At 51.1% G+C, this 18,326-nt stretch overlaps 1 protein-coding gene across 1 annotated transcript; it reads right to left on the bottom strand.

Moving 5' to 3' along the window:
- Positions 1 to 8,090: 8,090 nt before the first annotated feature.
- On the bottom strand, positions 8,091 to 11,185 carry LOC135217909 (uncharacterized). Its single transcript, XM_064253950.1, has 2 exons — positions 10,988 to 11,185; positions 8,091 to 9,569 (listed from the first exon to the last, which is right to left on the bottom strand). Exon 2 carries the CDS (start codon positions 9,537 to 9,539, stop codon positions 8,091 to 8,093), a length of 1,449 nt encoding a protein of 482 aa, XP_064110020.1. The 5' UTR covers positions 9,540 to 9,569; positions 10,988 to 11,185.
- Between the last annotated feature and the right edge of the window lie 7,141 nt (positions 11,186 to 18,326).

Genomic DNA, 18,326 nt, shown 5'->3' with positions numbered 1-18,326 from the left:
AAAAATCTTGGGCTGACAAGAGAGCAATTTTGATAATGAATCCCAGAAATGATAAGATTAGGAGCAGACCTGATGGAAGGCAAGGACAGCTTGGAAAAAGTGGTACTTGCAGACTCAGATTTAACAGGGGTTCAGGCAAAGAGATTGAGTGATAAAAGTGAGTAGATATAATTAATTTTACATCTCATCTCATAAAAAGAGAATGTGCTGTATGGTTAACCTCTCAGGATATTGGGAGATGGTACCAATGTTTACCAAATTCTGATCAAATTCTGGTAAAAAAAAAATTATGCTTAAAAACACTAAAACAATAAAAAATAAGTTGCTTCATTTACACAAAAGCTTTTTACTAAAACATCGAAAAACTACATGATGATGAAATAATACAGTACATAACAAGAAACTACAAAATACTCAGTAAGACAAAATGATGAAAAGGATGAAAAAAACTTGGAAGTCAGGTACTCAGCATAACTAAAATACCTGTGATCAAACTCTGAACAAAGTGAATAATTGACATATAAAACAGGGTTTTCCATACCAGGGTATACTTACCTATAATACTGACTCAATCTCAATAACAAGTAATTTGACACTTGTTTACTTACTCTGACCAGACATAACGGCACTGGTAAAAGGTAAAGGAATAACTTAGTGCAGTAATCTTGAAGAAATGACAATTTGTCCAAAATTGCATTTTTCCTAACTATACAAACCTGAGGTCCTTTTACAATAGGAAGGACTACTAGCGGCAGCTGGATAGGTCGTAAGCTTTCGAACAAGGGTTCGGCGGTAGTTAACTGCTTGTCCGACAGGCGCGCGCAGCGCGACTGGTAGGTAAACAAATCACTTTTGCTTTTGGCCCAAGCAAAAACTGCAGAGTGAGGGGTGGTTGGCATGAGGTGGGGCTATGTGTAAAAGGACCTCAGGTTTGTATAGTTAGGAAAAATGCAATTTTGGACAAATTGTCATTTGTTCCGACACGGCATACAAACCTTCGGTCCTTTTTACAATAGGAAGACTCACTTCTTGGTGGAGGAATCTGAGTCTTTTGTGAACGACTGGTGTTCGCCCAACCTTGGAATGCCTCCTGGTCGTAAGAGCGAGGGAGGGATCCAAGCCTCTGTCCGATTGATCGGGGTGTGCACCGCAGGATCAATGGTCAGACCTCTGGACCAAGTACTAAGAGAGAGCAAGCGTATCTCTTCGTACCAGCAAACAAGAACAAGTTCCTATTTGCAAGAGGCAACATAAAGTTATGGTTTGTCTCTTGCTGGCATCCACTTCCCCCCCCTTGTAGGAGGAAGTGGTGGATATTCGCTCCCATCCCTAGTGAAAGGGATAGGATGGGGCTCTGTCGAGTAGCTCACCGGCATCTCGTCCTTATCCAGCAAGGTGATGACCGTAATCCCTCTACCCACAGGTAGAGGGGGAGAAAAAGATAGGAAGAGAAGCCAGTCACTCTCTCATTCACTTATCTATTCTACAGTCACACCAGGACTCGATGCTGTTCAGCCTGCTAGGGTCTGGGTTAGCTAGACAACGTGTTGAGCAGCCACACGGGTCCTAAGGAAAAACGATCCAAGGACCTGTGGGCAATATCCAAAAGGTAGACGGAGGTGCCGGTGGTCTGGTTGTACCAGACCCCTGCCCTTCAGTACCTGCGCCACGGAGAAGTTCTTGTGTAACTCGAGGGAGTGTACTTCTAGGTCATCTTGGTGCTGACGAAGAGTCTTCAACACTCAGCCTGGGATGTCGAGTTTCTTCAGAAAGCGCGGTCGCGCTTTCACAGGGACAAAGCAGCATCTCCTTCGCATCGAAGGCGGTGAAGTCCATTAGGGAGGGGATTGTGAAGGACTCTAACCGATCGTCAGGAACCGAAGGGTTCAGAGTCTTCGCTACGAATTGCGGTACGAAATCGAGCGTCACGAATCCCCATCCCTGGATGCTTGACTTCGCAGGAAAAGTCATGCAATTACCTCAGAGGAAAAGAGGAATAATGGTCGTATGACCTATCCCTCTTCTCAACTTCGGTGATGTCCTGTACCCATACTGGTCTATCCGTCTGCAGCGAAGTTGTTGTTCTCGGTAGTGGATAGGACACCGACACTCAATGTGGGTGTCGATGGTATGGGTACTGTGACAAGCCGTTAGGACGAAGAAAAGATTGTTATGGAACAACCGAACTAAGTCCACAGCGAAGTTCGTAACAGACTTGGGCGCTCTGACAGCTGCCGACTGACTGCGTTCGGTAGGAGGCAAGTTGTCCAAGCACCGAGCAAGTCACGTGACCTTCGCCTTAAAAGGGTTATGCCAAGAGACTAAACAAATAATTTGTTCATCACCGATGCCAGAAGGCAAGGTGATGACTCTCTTAAGGCATGTGCCCAACAGGCGAAAGTCACTTGCCTTCTAGAGACCGAGGTCCTTGATGGCAAGATAACTCATAGTATAGTTGATTCTCGGCTAAGGAGAAACACATGTGTGCGTTGAAGACAAGGTGTACAGAAAATGCAACCTATGTCTTCACAGCTGAACCGAGAGAAGGATTCTCAAGATTCTGAACCTGTGCTACAAGACTGAGAACGCTAACCGCTATTCATTGCTGTCCGGTGAGGATCGTAGTTGCAATAAAAGCGAGCGCTTTCCAGTAATGAAGACAGGGAAATACTGCCTGAAGAACTGCTTCTCATGGGCTGAACATTTGGAAGTAGAGCTGTCAGGTCGGAGAGTAGGCGATGTCTTCTGACATATCTGTTAATTCGGGGCGAGCAATGAATAATTGCACACCTACGAATACGAGATATTTTGAAGACAAACTCAGATGTCTGCAAAAATCATTCGCATTATCGCGGTGCGATGCAGCGGTTGACTAGTACAGACTTCTGTTACCGTGCGGTAAACAGAAAGATGAAAGAGTCCAAGAGATATCTCTGTTGAAAATTCTCGCAATGTCGAAGGCGATGAAATCGAGCGTCACAGCAGTAGATGGTCCTTCATTATTGCGAGAATCCCCGTTAATCAGAGACCTAAGTCCATGATTGTTGGGCAGAGATACGGTTCGGTAGTCAATCAAACCAGGGGAGAGAGAGAGACGTAACCGACCGTGCATCTCCGAGACCTAGCTGATACTGAGCCGCTATCAGGCAGTTCAATACGCAGTAGCTCTCGGTGACTCGTCATCCTGAGTTGCCAGGTAATCCATATTCCACGAAGGAATGCGTTCGGCTAGAACCATCGAGCATAAAGAATACGCTCGAGCAATTATATTTAACCGAAACGGATTTCGGTAAATACAAAAGCTGATTTGGTGTTGTCATGACAATACCAAGTATCTAAAATCGAAACTGATAACTGCTGGGAGGTTGCAGGCAACCCCGAGTTACAGTTCAATTAAGATACAATTCGTCTCGGTCACAAACCGTAGAGTTAACTACGGTATGCGCCTACCCCCCGGACAATTCAACTGTTAAAAGAATCATGTCGCGAGGGTAATATACGTAGTATATTTTGTAGGTTCTGTACCACGACCTCCATCCTAAATTCTTTTCCCCTCGAGGAAATGAGAATAAGGATTGGGCGATCGACCACCTTCGTTCTCTAGTCAAGAGAGTGAAGGAGAAGTTCTTTCCAAAGGAAAGCTCAATGGTGAACAGATACCGAAGACGATAGTTATCAGCCAAACTGGAAGTTCCCGTCCGTTCTTCTCTATTCCAGGTTAAACGCCTACTGTGAGATGCCTTCTTCTTTCAGCAGCAGTCTTCTTCCAAATGCTAGAAATTACAGGAATTCGAGCATAAGCGAGGTTCCCGATTATCGTGTAACAATTATCGGGGATTCTCGCTCACTTTGGACCGTGGTCTCGCCTAAGTGTTTTGGAGATCGTAAAAAACTCGAACACTCTGAGTGCGCTAGAAATTCCGTAGAATTCTAAGCACTCTGCGAAACCCCCCACCGGAATTCGTCAAACGATATCGGCTGGTGGTCCTCTCGATTCCCGTAGGAATCGAGAAAGGGGCAGGATCCCTCCTCAACAACCGGGGCTTACGTCAGGTAGGACCCGAAGGTCCCCCCGGTAGCGCAGCCCCTAACGTGGGATCTTACAGAGAAATCTCTGTAGGATCCCTCCCCTTTCCCTCGTAGCCGTAAGGAGAGAGGGAATAGGGGGAGGAATTGGATACTGGCTCGCCTTCCCAGCGGAACTAGCAGTTGGAGAAGAAAAGGAGCAGCCATCGCCTTACGGCGATGGCCTCTCAGAGCCTGGGAAAACGTATCGTCAGGAGAAAACGTTTTCCCCCGAGGAGGGTTACGAACTCATACTGTAGGTAAGGGTCTGCCGCCACTGTGAACGTCGTCTGGGTGGGGCTGATCGACACCTGACAGGAGAGAGCCGATACCGTCCTCCGACTCATTCCAGTCCTCGTCGAGGTCGAAACCTCCGGAGGACCGAAGGGGTATTCAAATACGGTGTCCGAAGACACGTAGAAACGCCTCTGTCGCAGTAGAGGAGGTGAAGTAGCTTGTTCGACCGGCCGAGAACTGAGATAGCCTTCTTGTCCGGAGACGAGAGACTACCTGGTTCAACACAGTCGGCAAGCTCCGATCGCGGCAGACCCACCGTCGATTTGGGTTCCCTCTCGGGCCCCAAAACGACTCGAGCCGAGACGTGGCTCTGCTGGTGGGAGCGGCGATCCTTCCCCGAGGTCGTTGTGCTGACGAATCAGCGACATAACCTTGGCAAAGTTCCTCTAGATCTCGGAAGTCACAGCATCTTGCAGAGTGGGACCGTTAAGCCCTTCGAACAAGAGCATATTCCGAGAACCTTCCTCCTAAGAAGGGGGCCCGGGAACAGCGACAGCCCTCTCGGTCTTCCCCATCCACTTGCGCATACGTCCTGGCCGGTCCAAGAACGTGCCTGGCACGTAGGGCGTCGTGGGGGATCATGAGGGGCGCACCCCTCACGATTCACTCCTCAATACTCGCTCCTCCGGTGTAACCCGAGAGGTTGAAGGTACAAGAGGCAGACCTGACGCTCCCTCGTCGCTCGCTGGCAGAACCAGCAGGCTTGGAGGGCTGCAGGCGATCGTCAACCCTCGTGACGATCGAGCTGCAGGCCTGGTCGAACCGTCTCGCTGTGGAGAACGGCTGGACTGAGCACAGCGGCCCCGATCTCGAGTGTCAGAAGAGTTGGTGCTGGTTGCCGTAACCCGACGCTCTCTGTGAGAGCGACGGTCAGGCGACCTGCAGGCTCCACTGTCACAGTGAGACCGGTGCTTGTCCTCACGGCACGTCCAAGTTCGCTGGTTCCAGCCGTGGCTGGCACCGGCGAACGGGAGGACCTCTTCCAGCCTCAGCCCGTGGCCGGTCGTGGACCGTCACGTCCCCGGGTAGCCAGCTGTTCGCCGCGAGATGAGAGCTGGTCTGGTGAGAGTCGCGTGAGTGGCTGTCACCAGTCTTCCGCCCGTGCCGTGAACCTGACGCTGAGCGGACTCAGAGGTCTGGTTCCTGGCTGCACGGTCGCTGGTAGGCGACCGTACACGTCGGTACCTCCCGCGAACGAGAGGCCGAGACGGACCCTGATGCAGTGGCAGAACCACTGACACCAGGCGAGGAAGTACCAGGTGTTAGCCGGTACCCCTCTGGTCCCCGTAGTCTTCTTCCTTGCGGAAGAAGAGACGGGCCCCGCTCCCGAAGGAGCAGGAGGACCAGCGGAAGGTACCCTCCCGTCCCACCCGAGGTGAGACAGGTCCCGAGAAGCTCCCGAGGGAGACTTCTTAGGAGGGAGGAGGCAACCTTCTTCTTCCTCGGCTGTGAAGCCTTAGAAGTCGAAGGGGAAGAGGCGGCAGCCGACGACGATGAAGAAGATGAAGACGACGACGACGACACCTTCCTCCTCTTCTTCGTCAGCTTCCTCAGGACAGACGTAAGATCTGCTATCCAGGGCGGAGCCGGGGCTGCTGTAGCCGAAGCCACCGGGCCCGGACGCACCTGTACAGACAGACCAAAGTCTGGGGTAGTACCACCACGAACAGGGACGACATCAGCAGGTATGGGCATCTCAGGAACGCAGCACGCCACACAGCTCGGTAGGGCAGCCCGGAACAGCACGGAGGGACAGCCAGCGCAGCAACGGCAGGGACAGGCCAGCGCAGCAACGGCAAGGGACAGCCAGCGCAAGCAACTGCATTGGACAGTCAGCCCAGAATCGGCAGGTACGGCAGGCAGCACCGGAAACACAGGAAGTGGAGCAGCAGCCAGCAACATCCTGGTACCTGGCGGCAGGTCCAGGGGCGAGCTCTAGGGCAGCGGAAGTGTGGTCGCTGCAGCGCGGCAACCACGAGCGGCGGCGGCACGCCCCCCTCTCGGTACGGCGAACGGCACTTCACAGCGGCTGTAGGCAAGACTGTTACCACGTGAGGCGAGTACACCAGGTGAGGAGGGACGTCGTCACCTGGTTAGCGTGGTCACCACTCCATGGGTGACCGCAGTAGGCCCAGACATAGAACCGCACCCGCCCCTGGACACTAGCACGCCCTGCAAATGGAAGGACGCCCATACCTCACCAAGGTCCACCCTCGTGGCAGTAGCACCTGCGGAAATAACAGTAGTAGCGATTAGTGGGGTGGGAAGTCCCCTCGCGCGGGGGGTGAGCCCTCTCCGAACGAGTGGAAGACCCCGAATACAATTGTACATCGGGCACCGAGCGCCCTCCCCCCGCGCTCGACGGATCGGGCGAGGAGAAGAACGCCGATAACCTCCCCCCCCCAAGGGGAAGGGCCATCTGTGGGAGCTGAGTGGGGGGGGTTCTCGTTCCCCACCCCGCACAGCACCCATGTACCCAACAACAATATAAGAGCCCCGAGAGCAATCGTGCCATCGGCCCGAATGCAAGGGCATAAGGATCAAATTCCCTGACTGAGCGGAACTTGAACCAAATAAATATTGATGCAATCAATAATAAGAATAAAATGAAAAAGCATCTTGCATTACGATTCACTTCACAATGAATAAGGGCTCGATCGAGCGCATTTGCGCCCTCGGTACCGAGCGCAAGGGTAAAAGGATCCATTCCTTACCTTTATGGATCAAGGTTTATGGAAACCTTGATCCATAATGAATTGATGCAATCAAAAAAAAAAAAAAAAAAAAATTGAAAAATGAAAAAGAATACTGCGCTTGCGATTTCACTTCATACAAATAAAAAGGGGAAGGATCAATTCCCGGGAAATAGCGGAAACATTGATCCCAATAAACAATGCAATCTCAATAAAATATGAAAATGAAAAAGAACTGTACTTGCGATTTCACTTCATTCAAATAAAAAGGGAAAGGATCAATTTCGGGTAAGCTCGGAAACTGATCCAAAATGAGTATTGCTACAATCAAAATAATATATGAAAATGAAAAAGAAAAAGAATACTGTACTTGCGATCCACTTCCATACAGAATAAGTTTCCGTGCCGAACGCATCGCTCGGTAACGGGCATACAGGTCAAAAAAATATAAATGAAAAAGAGCACTTACTTACGATTTTCATCTACACATTTCCAACCCAAATATACGCTCGGAGCGAGCGCTCCCGCCCTCGGCACCGAGCATACACAATACGAGGATCATTTCTGGGAAAATGAATTCCCGCCATTGACGCCCTTCAGTCCCGGCACTCGGGTAATCGGAGGGCGTGGTGAAACCAAGATCCTTTAATTCACACTTGAATTCAATGGAAATAAATATGAAATGATACTTACAATTCAGTTTCACTATAAATAGAAAAAGAAAAACACAACCATGCGAAAGCAACGACGATGAAGCGGGCAGAGAGCGATGATACACGTCCACACGCCAGCAGGCCGAAAGCAAAAGTGATTTGTTACCTACCAGTCGCGCGCTGCGCGCATGTTGGACAAGCAGTTAACTACCGAACCCCTTGTTCGAAAGCTTACGACCTATCCAGCTGCCGCTAGTACCTTCCTATTGTAAAAGGACCGAAGGTTTGTATGCCGTGTCGGAACAACATGATTATTTGCTGCTGTACACAGACAGTAGGGACTGAAATAAGGAAAAAATGCTTGAAGGAAAGATATGGGAATTTATAAGGGAAAGATGGAAAAGAACTTGCTGCAAGAGAAAAAATATTCAAGGTGACAAAGAAGCATTGGCAAAACATGCAGACATGGTTTAATGAAATAAAACCTTGACCCTACCTGACTTGGCAAATCTTGACTTGTATTACTATCAGGATCCATGCTTAATTTGCGACGTGGACGTTTCCGAACCCTGAACTTTATTTCGTTCATTCTGATAAAGGGAGTCTTCAAAGGTCCTGATTCAATTTCACTTGATGCTTCATCTGTGTCTGGTTTTGATATATCGGCTTTTGAGTCTGCTTTGACTGTATCATCTGAGCAATGACTTTTACACACAGTGGGGTCTCCAACAAGCGATGCTTCTTTACCTTCATCGTCAATATCAGTGGAATACGAACAAATCTCAACACCAGTCTTCATCTTCTTCTCTAGAGAATCAACTTCAACATTACTACAACAAGGACTAGATGTCTCTCTAGATCGTTTCTGTGAGGTAGGACTTATGACTAGCATTTTTTTTATATGTGATTCTATTGCTCCCTCTTCTCGCCCAGCAGAGTCCTCATCAGCAGACACATTTTCGTCTTCAGTATTAACATCTTCTGTAGTTGTTGCGTCACCTTCGTCCACGTCATCTATTTCATCTTCGGTTTCCTCCAGATCCTTTGCCTTTGGTATCACTGGAGAAAATCTACCATTTTCACATGACTCATCAACATCATCCTCCTCGTATTCCCAGTCTGACGGTGCTTTAATTGGAGATGCAGACCGAGGAGGTGAAAGCCAGGGTGGAAAGTAGCTGGGGGAAGAACAAGGAGAAGAATGACGTGAAGAAGGTGGTGATTCCCATGGACACTGACCAGCACTGATCGTAACAAAATGATTTGCTGGCGGTGAAGAAGGAGGGGAATCATATTTACTCTGTGCTGGAGACCAGGTGGGAGAGTTTTGATCTGACTCTGTACTAGAGTGGTGGCTATGAGGCGAGCAAGAGACACTACCTGAATTCTGGGGGCATGGTAATGTCACTCCTGGACTCAAGGGTTTACCATAAATTCCCACCTCTATATTTGAAGCCAACTTTCCACCTTGAGTCAGCACACTGCAAGAGCAGTCGTCAAGAGAGGTAACACCCGTAGCCTTTGCCTGTGACAAGTCTTTGTCCAGCAAACATCCATCTGAACTTGACTTTTCTTCACCTTCCAAAGTCTTTTTGCCATTGCCCTTCAGTTTCTCATCTTCAATGTCCATGGCTTTGTCTTCATTGTCAGATACCATAACACTTTTTTCTTCATCACATACCTTATCATCTTCCCCTATGGATGAGCCTGTAGCATCACCCTGCGATGAATCTGCAGGAGCTGTATGAACACAGAACCCTTCCTGTGATTGTCGTCTCACATTTCTATACTCCTTCATGACTTCGTCAAACTGCTCTGCCAGCAGAGGCATTATATTAGCCACAAGAAAGTGTTTCAGAATCTGAAAAGATAATAAATATGATATACATTAGCTTATATCTCTAAACTTTCCATGGCCTACAAATAGTTAAAACATAAAAATTCATTTGACCATTTTTGATATGACATACCCTCAAATATTTTAATATAAGAATGTACAGAAAACAAAGCACAAGACCATATCTCCATACTAAAACTCAATCTTAGTCTGCCAAACTAGAATGACTCATAGTGTAAATAATCAAGATTTATATCTTGCTCAGAATCAAAAGAAATGCATCACTGCTTTCTGCAAAATGTAAATCTTGCCACACACAATATTATAAACAAAAAGAAACATATGTGCTTTCTCAAAATGTGACAAAAGATAAGCATTCAACTGTAAAACATGAATAAATAAAGGAATTGTTTAAAAAAAGATAGAAATTCAGTTTATTTCTAAAATAGGACATGCAATAAATCAGTTTAAAAATTTTGATGTATGCTTTCCATAATACTCAGAGGAGCTTATGTTCATGGAAGTAAAAATTGCTCTCTCCCCATTGGGTGAATACTATTATTTTCAGACATGTTTTTATTTTATTTTATACAAACCCATTGATTTTATTTATGCCTGCATTGATGTCCCTAAATTTCCCAGGCTCAATAGTCTTTTTTTTTTTGTCAGGCAGGAGTTCCTCTGACGAGTGGTTGAGTACCTTGCCTATCAATCTGGCAAACCAAAGCAATCTATTTCTGGTGATTAGAAATTCATTTGTCGATACAATGTGGTTCGGATCCACAATAAGCTATAGATACCATTGCTAAGTAACCAACTGGTTTCCTAGCCCCGTAAAAAAATTTAATCCTCCGGCCGTCCTAGGAGAGCTGTTAATCAGCTCAGGTGATCTGGTTAAACTAAGATATACTTAACTTGTCAAAGCAGGAGAAGGTCATCTCACAATGCAAGGGCCTCCTTGATCCTCAAAACCTAAATTTTTTGCTTAAACTCCACAAAGCAAGATTTGAAAGGGTGGAAGAACACTATACTAAGCACTGAAAGAACAGTTAAACAAAACTGAGAACACCACTGCAGATTCACTAACAGTCAAAGGCAATTGGCACTGGGGAACATTCAGGACATGAATGTAGTAATTTATACGACTGATGAGGTTGCAACAAAATCAAATGCATACTATATAACATTAAGTGTAATAAACAAACTCAAGCAGAAGGATTGTAAGAAAAGAAATACAGAATATGCACAGTCACTGACTTGGATGAATCAGAGGGATAAGTTAACTTCCTGATATGCAGAATTATATTAAGTTTACTGTAGTGAATAATAAATAAGTAAATATTAAAATTAATTAATAAATAAATTGTAAAAATGAACTGAGAATGCTATAATTATAAAGTTAAATAAACAAACTTTACAATAATAAAGTGTCAAGTACTTACTTTCTCCTTGCTACCAAACACATACTCGATTCCAGTAAGTGCCCTGAGTAAAGCAGATCTAAGAGATGTATCAGTGAACTGTTTAGTAAGGAGAGAAACGAACAACGAAACACCCCCACAGTCTAGCACCTGTATCCAAGTTCGTCCCACAAAAAGCGGGGGATAATTGAAATTACTTGAGGGACCAAAATCCCTCGCAAAATTCGTTCACAGGCATGGATTAGTTTTTCCTCACCTGAAAGAAAGCCTCATAAACTAAACACTCATACAAAAATACAACCTCAAGTACCTACTACATTAGACATCTTTTCTCTAAATATTTTCACTCAAATATGATAAATTCTTAATAGCTACATGAAAATCTTGCATTTTTAGTGCAATTTTTCATATCACACAGCTTACAAAATATTTACATGCATCAAAAAATGACAATTTGTCCAAAATTGCATTTTTCCTAACTATACAAACCTGAGGTCCTTTTACAATAGGAAGGTACTAGCAGCAGCTGATAGGTCGTAAGCTTCGAACAAGGGTTCGCGGTAGTTACTGCTTGTCCGACAGGCGCGCGGCGCGCGACTGGGAGGTAAACAAATCACTTTTGCTTTTGGCCCAAGCAAAAACTGCAGAGTGAGGGTGGGGGGGGCATGAGGTGGGGCTATGTGTAAAAGGACCTCAGGTTTGTATAGTTAGGAAAAATGCAATTTTGGACAAATTGTCATTTGTTCCGACACGGCATACAAACCTTCGGTCCTTTTACAATAGGAAGACTCACTTCTTGGTGGGAGGAATCTGAGTCTTTGTGAACAGACTGGTGTTCGCCCAACCTTGGAAGCCTCCCTGGTCGTAAGAGCGAGGGAGGGATCCAAGCCTCTGTCCGATTGATCGGGGTGTGCACCGCAGGATCAATGGTCAGACCTCTGGACCGAGTACTACGAGAGAGGCAAGCGTATCTCTTTCGTACCAGCAATGTAAGAACTTGTTCCTGTACAGGAGCAAATATAAAGTCATGGGTTTGACTCTTGTAGGCATCCACTTCCCCCCCCTTGTAGGAGGAAGTGGTGGATACTCTGCTCCTATCCCTAGTGAAAGGGATAGGATGGGGCTCTGTCATATAGCTCACCTGCATCTCGTCCTCATCCAGCGTAGTGACGACCGTGGCCCTCTGCCCACAGGTAGAGGAGGAGGAAAGGATGGGAAGAGGGAGCCAGTCACTCACTCACTCACACATCCATCCACACAGTCACACCAGGACTCGATGCTGTTTCAGCCTGCGAGGGTCTGGGTTAGCTACACAACTTGTTGAGCAGCACCAGGGTCCCAAGGAAAAGGTATCCAAGGACCTGTGGGCAATATCCCGAAGGTAAGAAGGACGTAAAGGTAGTCTGGTTAGACCAGACCCCTGCCTTCAGGACCTGCGCCACGGAGAAGTTCTTACGAAACGCCAACGAGGGGCCAATACTTCTGACTTCGTGAGCTCTCGGACGGGACGTACGGATGTCGTCACTACCATCAGCCTCATACGCCCTCCTGATGACCTCACGCAGCCAGAATGAAAGAGTGTTCTTGGATACTTCTTTCTTGGTTACCCCGGTGCTAACGAAGAGGCGTCGAGTTTTCTTCAGATAGCGCCGTAGCGCCCTCACAGGACAAAGCAGCATCTCATCCGCATCATTATCGGTGAAGTCCATTGGGAGGGAGGGAATCGTGAAGGATCCGAACCTGTCGTCAGGGACCGACGGTTTCTGAGTCTTCGCAACAGAAGTTCGGGACGAAATCGAGCGTCACAGATCCCCATCCCCTGGAGTGTCGTACATCATAGGAAAGACCTGAAGTTCCCCTACTCTCTTCGCCGGATGCCAGGGCCAGCAAGAAGAGGGTCTTGAGGGTCAGATCCCTGTCTGACGGACTCTCGGAGTGGCTCGAACGGCGTTCGAGTCAAACTCCTAAGGACGAGAGTCACATCCCACGCAGGGGGCCTGAGTTCCCTGGGTGGGCAAGACCTTTCGAAGCTCCTCATAAGCAAGGAGATCTCGAACGAGTTCGAGATGTCCAATCCCCTCAGTTTCAGGACGAGAGCCGGGCGGCTCTGTATCCTTTGACTGTGGGGACTGAGAGGAGCTTCTCTCGGCGAAGAAAAAACGAGGAAATCCGCTACCTGCTGAAGAGTGGCTCTGAGAGGAGATAGACCCCCGTCTACGACACCAACCACAGAAGACGGCCCACTTGTCCCCTGGTACACAGCTGCAGAGGACTGACGGACGTTTCCAGCCATCTCTGTTGCTGCGCTACGAGAAAAGCCTCTCGTTCGCAAGAGATGGTGGATAACAGCCAGCCGTGAAGACGTAGGGACTGGACTGCTCGGTGGTACCGCTCGACGTGGTGGCTGGGCGAGAAGGTTGTGCCAAGGGGGAATCTCTCTCGGTTCTCTGCGAGAAGAGCCAGCAGGTCCGGATACCAAATGGCCTGTGGCCATTTGGGAGCCACCAGGATCATCCTGAGATTCGGGGTGACCAGTGTCGACTGATCACCTTGCGAATCAGGCTGAACGGGGGAAAGGCATAGACGAAGAGGTTGTCCCACGGGTGTTTGGAGAGCGTCCTCTGCAGCTGCCCATGGGTCCGGCACGGCCGAGAAGAACACCTGGAGCTTCCTGTTGTGCCGGGTGGCGAACAGATCCACGACTGGTCGCCCCCACAGGTCGAAGAGTTTCCTTTCCGCCACGTCCTGGTGTAGAGACCACTCGGTCCCCTATCACCTGATCCCGACGGCTGAGCGTGTCTGCTACTACATTCCTCTTCCCTGGAATGTAGCGTGCCGACAGCTCTATTTGAGTGTGCCGGTCGGCCCACTCGTGCACTTGCCGAGTCAACTGGTACAACGGGAGAGACACTAGGCCCCCCTGTTTGTTGACGTAGGCCACTACCGTGGTGTTGTCGCACATCAACACCACTGAGTGTCCCATCAAGCGGTCCTGGAACTCTTGGAGAGCGAGGAACGCTGCCTTGAGTTCCAGTACATTGATGTGAAGGTGCTTGTCGTTCTCGTCCCACACTCCTGAAGTCAGCAACTCCTCCAGGGGTGTGCGCCCCATCCCTCGGTCGATGCGTCTGGAGAACAGCTGCATGTTCGGGGGGGGAGTGCGCAGAGGCACTCCTCTTAAGAGGTTCCTGTCGTCCAGCCACCAGGCTAGGTCCTGCCTCACCTCCGGTGTCAGTGACACTGGAAAGCTTGGGGATCCGTCGCCTGTGCCAACTCTCCTTTAGTCTCCACTGAAGAGCCGCAGGTGAAGACGCCCGTGATGGGACTAACTTCTCGAGTGACGACAGGTGTCCGATCACGACTTGCCATCGCTGAGCTACCTGTTCCTGCCGATACAGGAACTGGTTGGCTGCCTCCCTGAATCTGCTGATCCGCGAGTCTGCGGGGAACCGAGACTCGCCCTGCTACCGTGTCGATCAGCATACCCAGGTACTTCATCCTCTGCTTGGGCTTGAGATCGGACTTTCGAAGTTCACAACGATCCCCAGATCGCGACAGAACTCGAGCAGTCGATCCCTGTCCTGTAGCAACTGCGAGCGGGAGCTCGCCAGGACTAACCAATCGTCGAGATACCTCATCAGACGTATCCCGTGCGAATGGGCCCAAGCAGACACCAGAGTGAAACACTCGCGTGAACACCTGTGGGGCGGTTGAAAGACCGAAACAAAGTGCCCTGACTGGTACACACCGTCCCGTCGAGGATGAAGCGGGAGGTACTTTCTGGAGGACTGATGAATGGGTATTTGGAAATACGCATCCTTCAAGTCCACTGAAAGCATGAAATCGTTTCTCCCTGATGGAGTCGAGCACTGACCGTGCCGTCTCCATCGTGAACCGGGTCTGGCGAACAAACCGGTTCAAAGGGAAAAGATCTATCACCGGGCGCCAGCCTCCCGTAGACTTTTCCACCAGGAAGAGTCGACTGTAAAAGCCTGGTGACTGATCCGTGGACGATTTCTACAGCTCTCTTTGCTCAGCATGGTCTTGATCTCCTGTCTCAATGCTACGTCCTTCGATGACCCTGGAACGTACGACTGCTGTTGGACCGGGTTGGAGGTGAGGGGTGGCCGAGATTCGAAGGGTAATAGATATCCCTCCCGAAGGACATCTACAATCCAGGTCTCGGCGCCGTAGCGCTGCCAAGTTGCCCAATGGCTGGCCAGGCACCCCCCCACTTCCGGCAGCAGGTGAGGGGGAACGCCGTCCCTAGCGTTTCCCCCCTTTCTTCGACTTCTTCCCAGAGCCTCCACGGAGGAGGCGGGCTGGGAGGAGGGCTGGTTACGGCTCCCCTTAGTAGAAGTCGAAGAAGACAGAGTCTTTCCCCGGGGCTTCGACGCAGCTACCGTCTTAGCCACCGAGGAAGCGCTAGCCGAGTTCTTAGACTTGGTGCCGCAGTCCGAGGCTGCCCAGAAGCCTTCGAGACTGCCTGGTGAACCAGAACGGTCACTGTCGTCAGTGCGCGTCTGTCCACCGCAGCGTCCACCATCTCTCCTGGGAAGAGAGATGTGGAACTCCGTAGAGGTCCGTTGCGAAGACCCAACGCCGCTTCACGCCGGCCGCCCTGGAAACCCGAGTCAGGACAGCGTCCTTCGTCGGAGAACCAGGTTGGCCCACAGGTTCACCGTCTGGTGGGCAAGGAAGGAGATGGCTCTTCCTCCAGACTGGCAAAGTCTCCTAAAGGCCGAGTCATCTTCGGGAGAAATTCCCCGGAGTTGGCTGCGACCTTAGATACTGTGAGGGACCACAAGATCTAACCAGGAGACGGCCTGGAAAGCTTGGCCATGGCAGTAGATTCCAGGCCGAGTGCCTCTTGCTGCGAGAACCATAGGTTCTCGGACGAGAGCTGCTGCAGAGACACACCCGGAGTCAGCCTGGCTAACTCCTGGGTTCACTGTTTGGGCGGCATCGGATCCTCGGATGGTGGCACGTAAAAACGCCGCTATCGCAGCAGAGGAGGTGGAAGCAGCTTGCTCGACCTGCCAGACTTGAGCGAACCGTCTTGTCCGGAGACAAGCGATTCCACCTGGTCCAGCACTGAGTCTGCAAGCTCAGAACGCGGCAAACCCACCGTCGGTCTGGGTTCCCTCTTCGGGCCCCGGCCCCAGAACGACTCGAGCCGGGACGTGGGCTCGGATGGTGGGAGCGGCGATCCTTCCCCGAGGTCGTTGTGCTGACGAATCAGCGCAATAACCTCGGCAAAGTTCCTCTGGATCTCAGGAGTAACTGCGTCCTGCGGAGTCGGACCCATCCAGTCCCTCAAACAGGAGCATCTCCCGAGACCCTCCTCCCTCGTGGGAGGAAACATCGACAGACCCCTCCTCGGTCCTCTTCCCAACCACCTGTGCGTACGACCTGGCTGGTCCCGAGAACCGTGCCTGGTACGTATGACGACGTGGGTGGGAATCCTGAGGGGCGCACCCCTCACGATCACTCCTCAATACTCGCCCCTCCCGGTGTAACCCGAGGAGGTTGAAGTTATGGGAGAGGCAGACCTGACGCTCCCTCCTCGCTCGCTGGCAGAACCAGTGTGCTTGGAAGACTGCAGGCGATCGCCAACCCGCGGTGGCGATCGAGCTGCAGGCCTAGTCGAGTCGTCTCGCTGTGGAGAACGGCTGGACCGAGAACAGCGGCCCCGGCCCCGGTCTCGTGTGTCAGAGGAGCTGGTGCTGGTCGCCGTACCCGATCGCTCTCTGTGAGAGTGACGGTCAGGCGACCGGCGAGCTCCACTGTCACGGGTGGAGACCCGGTGTGGTATCCTCACGGCGCGTCACGTCGCTGGTACCAGCCGTGGCTGGTTGCCGGCGAACGGGGGGACCTCTTCCCAGCCTCAGCCCGTGGCCGGTCATGGACCGTCACGTCCGCCCGGGTAGCCAGCTGCTCGCCGCGAGAGCGAGAGCTGGTCTGGTGAGAGTCCGCGTGAGGCGGCTGGTCACCAGTCCTTCCGCTCCGTGCCGTGAACCTGACGCTGAGCTGGCTCAGAGGTCTGGTTCCTAGCTGCACGGTCGCTGTTAGGCGACCGTACACTCGGTACCTCTCGCGAACGAGAGGCCGAGACGGATCCTGCTGCCGTGGTCGAACCACTAACAGCAGGTGAGGAAGTGCCGGTGTTAGCCGGCACTCCTCTGGTCCCCGTAGTCTTCTTCCTTGCGGAAAAGAAGAGACGGGTCCTGCTCCCGAAGGAGCAGGGTGACCAGCGGGAAGAACCCCCCGGTCTCACCAGAGCGAGACGGGCCCTTAGAAGTTCCCGAGGCGGGAGACTTCTTAGGGGGGGGGGAGGCGACCTTCTTCCTTCTCTAGGCGGGGGAGCCGTTAGAACGAAGAAGGGGAAAGGCGGCAGACGACGACGACGACGAAGAAGACGATGAAGACGACGACGACACCTTCCCCTCCCCTCTTCTTCTTCTTCTTCGTCAACCTCCTCAGGACCGATGTCAAATCTGTCCATCCAGGGCGGAGCCGGGCTGCTGTTGCCGAAGCAACAGGGCCCGGAGGACGCACCTGTCCGAACAGATCAGCATCGGGAGCAGCGGAGCCAGGAACAGGAACAACGTCAGCAGGTGCAGGCATCACAGGAACAGCAGTGGAGACGGCAGGAGCAGGAACAGGAACGGCAGCAGTGGTCATCAACGTCACGTCCGTGAACAGCGGCTGGGCAGGTACGGCAGGTACGGCAGGCTGTGCAGGCGGTCCAGATGGACGGACCAGCGGCACAGACATCCTTGGTACTGGTGGGAGGTCCAGGGGCGAGCTCTTCGGGCACACGAAGTCCGGTCGCGGCAGCACGGCAAACCCAGGTGGCGGCATCACACTCCCCCGAGGTACGGCGACTGGCCCCTCCGCCACCCGATGTGGTAGGTGTTACAGAGACCAGCGTGCGGGGTGTACACCAGGTGAGGAGGTGAAGCGTAGCCGGTGTTGTAAGGGTCGTGGTGGTGGTCGTAACTGTTGCATGGGTGACCGCCACGGAGCCAGCGAGATGGTAGACAGCCCCACTGGACACTCGGTCACGCCCTGCAGCCCCAACGATGCCCACACCTGTCCGAGGTCGTCCTTCGCGGCAACCGCACCTGAGGAGGCAAAAGTCGGGTGATTAGGAGGATCCTCTACCCGTTCGCGCGAAGACGAACGGATAGAGGACCCAGAGTACAACTCGACGTCAGGGTATCTAGCGCCCTCCTCCACACTCGACAAGTCAGGTGAGGAGAAGGACCTAGAAACCCCCCCCGAAGGGGAAGGCGCGATACGTGGGAGTTGAGCGGGCGGCAGGAAAGAAGACGAAGTGTCCGTCACCAAAGGAGTC

This window comes from Macrobrachium nipponense, chromosome 9, assembly GCF_015104395.2.
Source record: "Macrobrachium nipponense isolate FS-2020 chromosome 9, ASM1510439v2, whole genome shotgun sequence".
Taxonomy (NCBI): Eukaryota; Metazoa; Arthropoda; class Malacostraca; order Decapoda; family Palaemonidae; genus Macrobrachium; species Macrobrachium nipponense.
This window is presented reverse-complemented; position numbering and strand designations above follow the sequence as displayed.

Coding starts and splice junctions, on each gene's coding strand:
- LOC135217909 (XM_064253950.1), bottom strand. CDS start 9,539: ATGCCTCTGCTGGCAGAGCAGTTTGACGAAGTCATGAAGGAGTATAGA.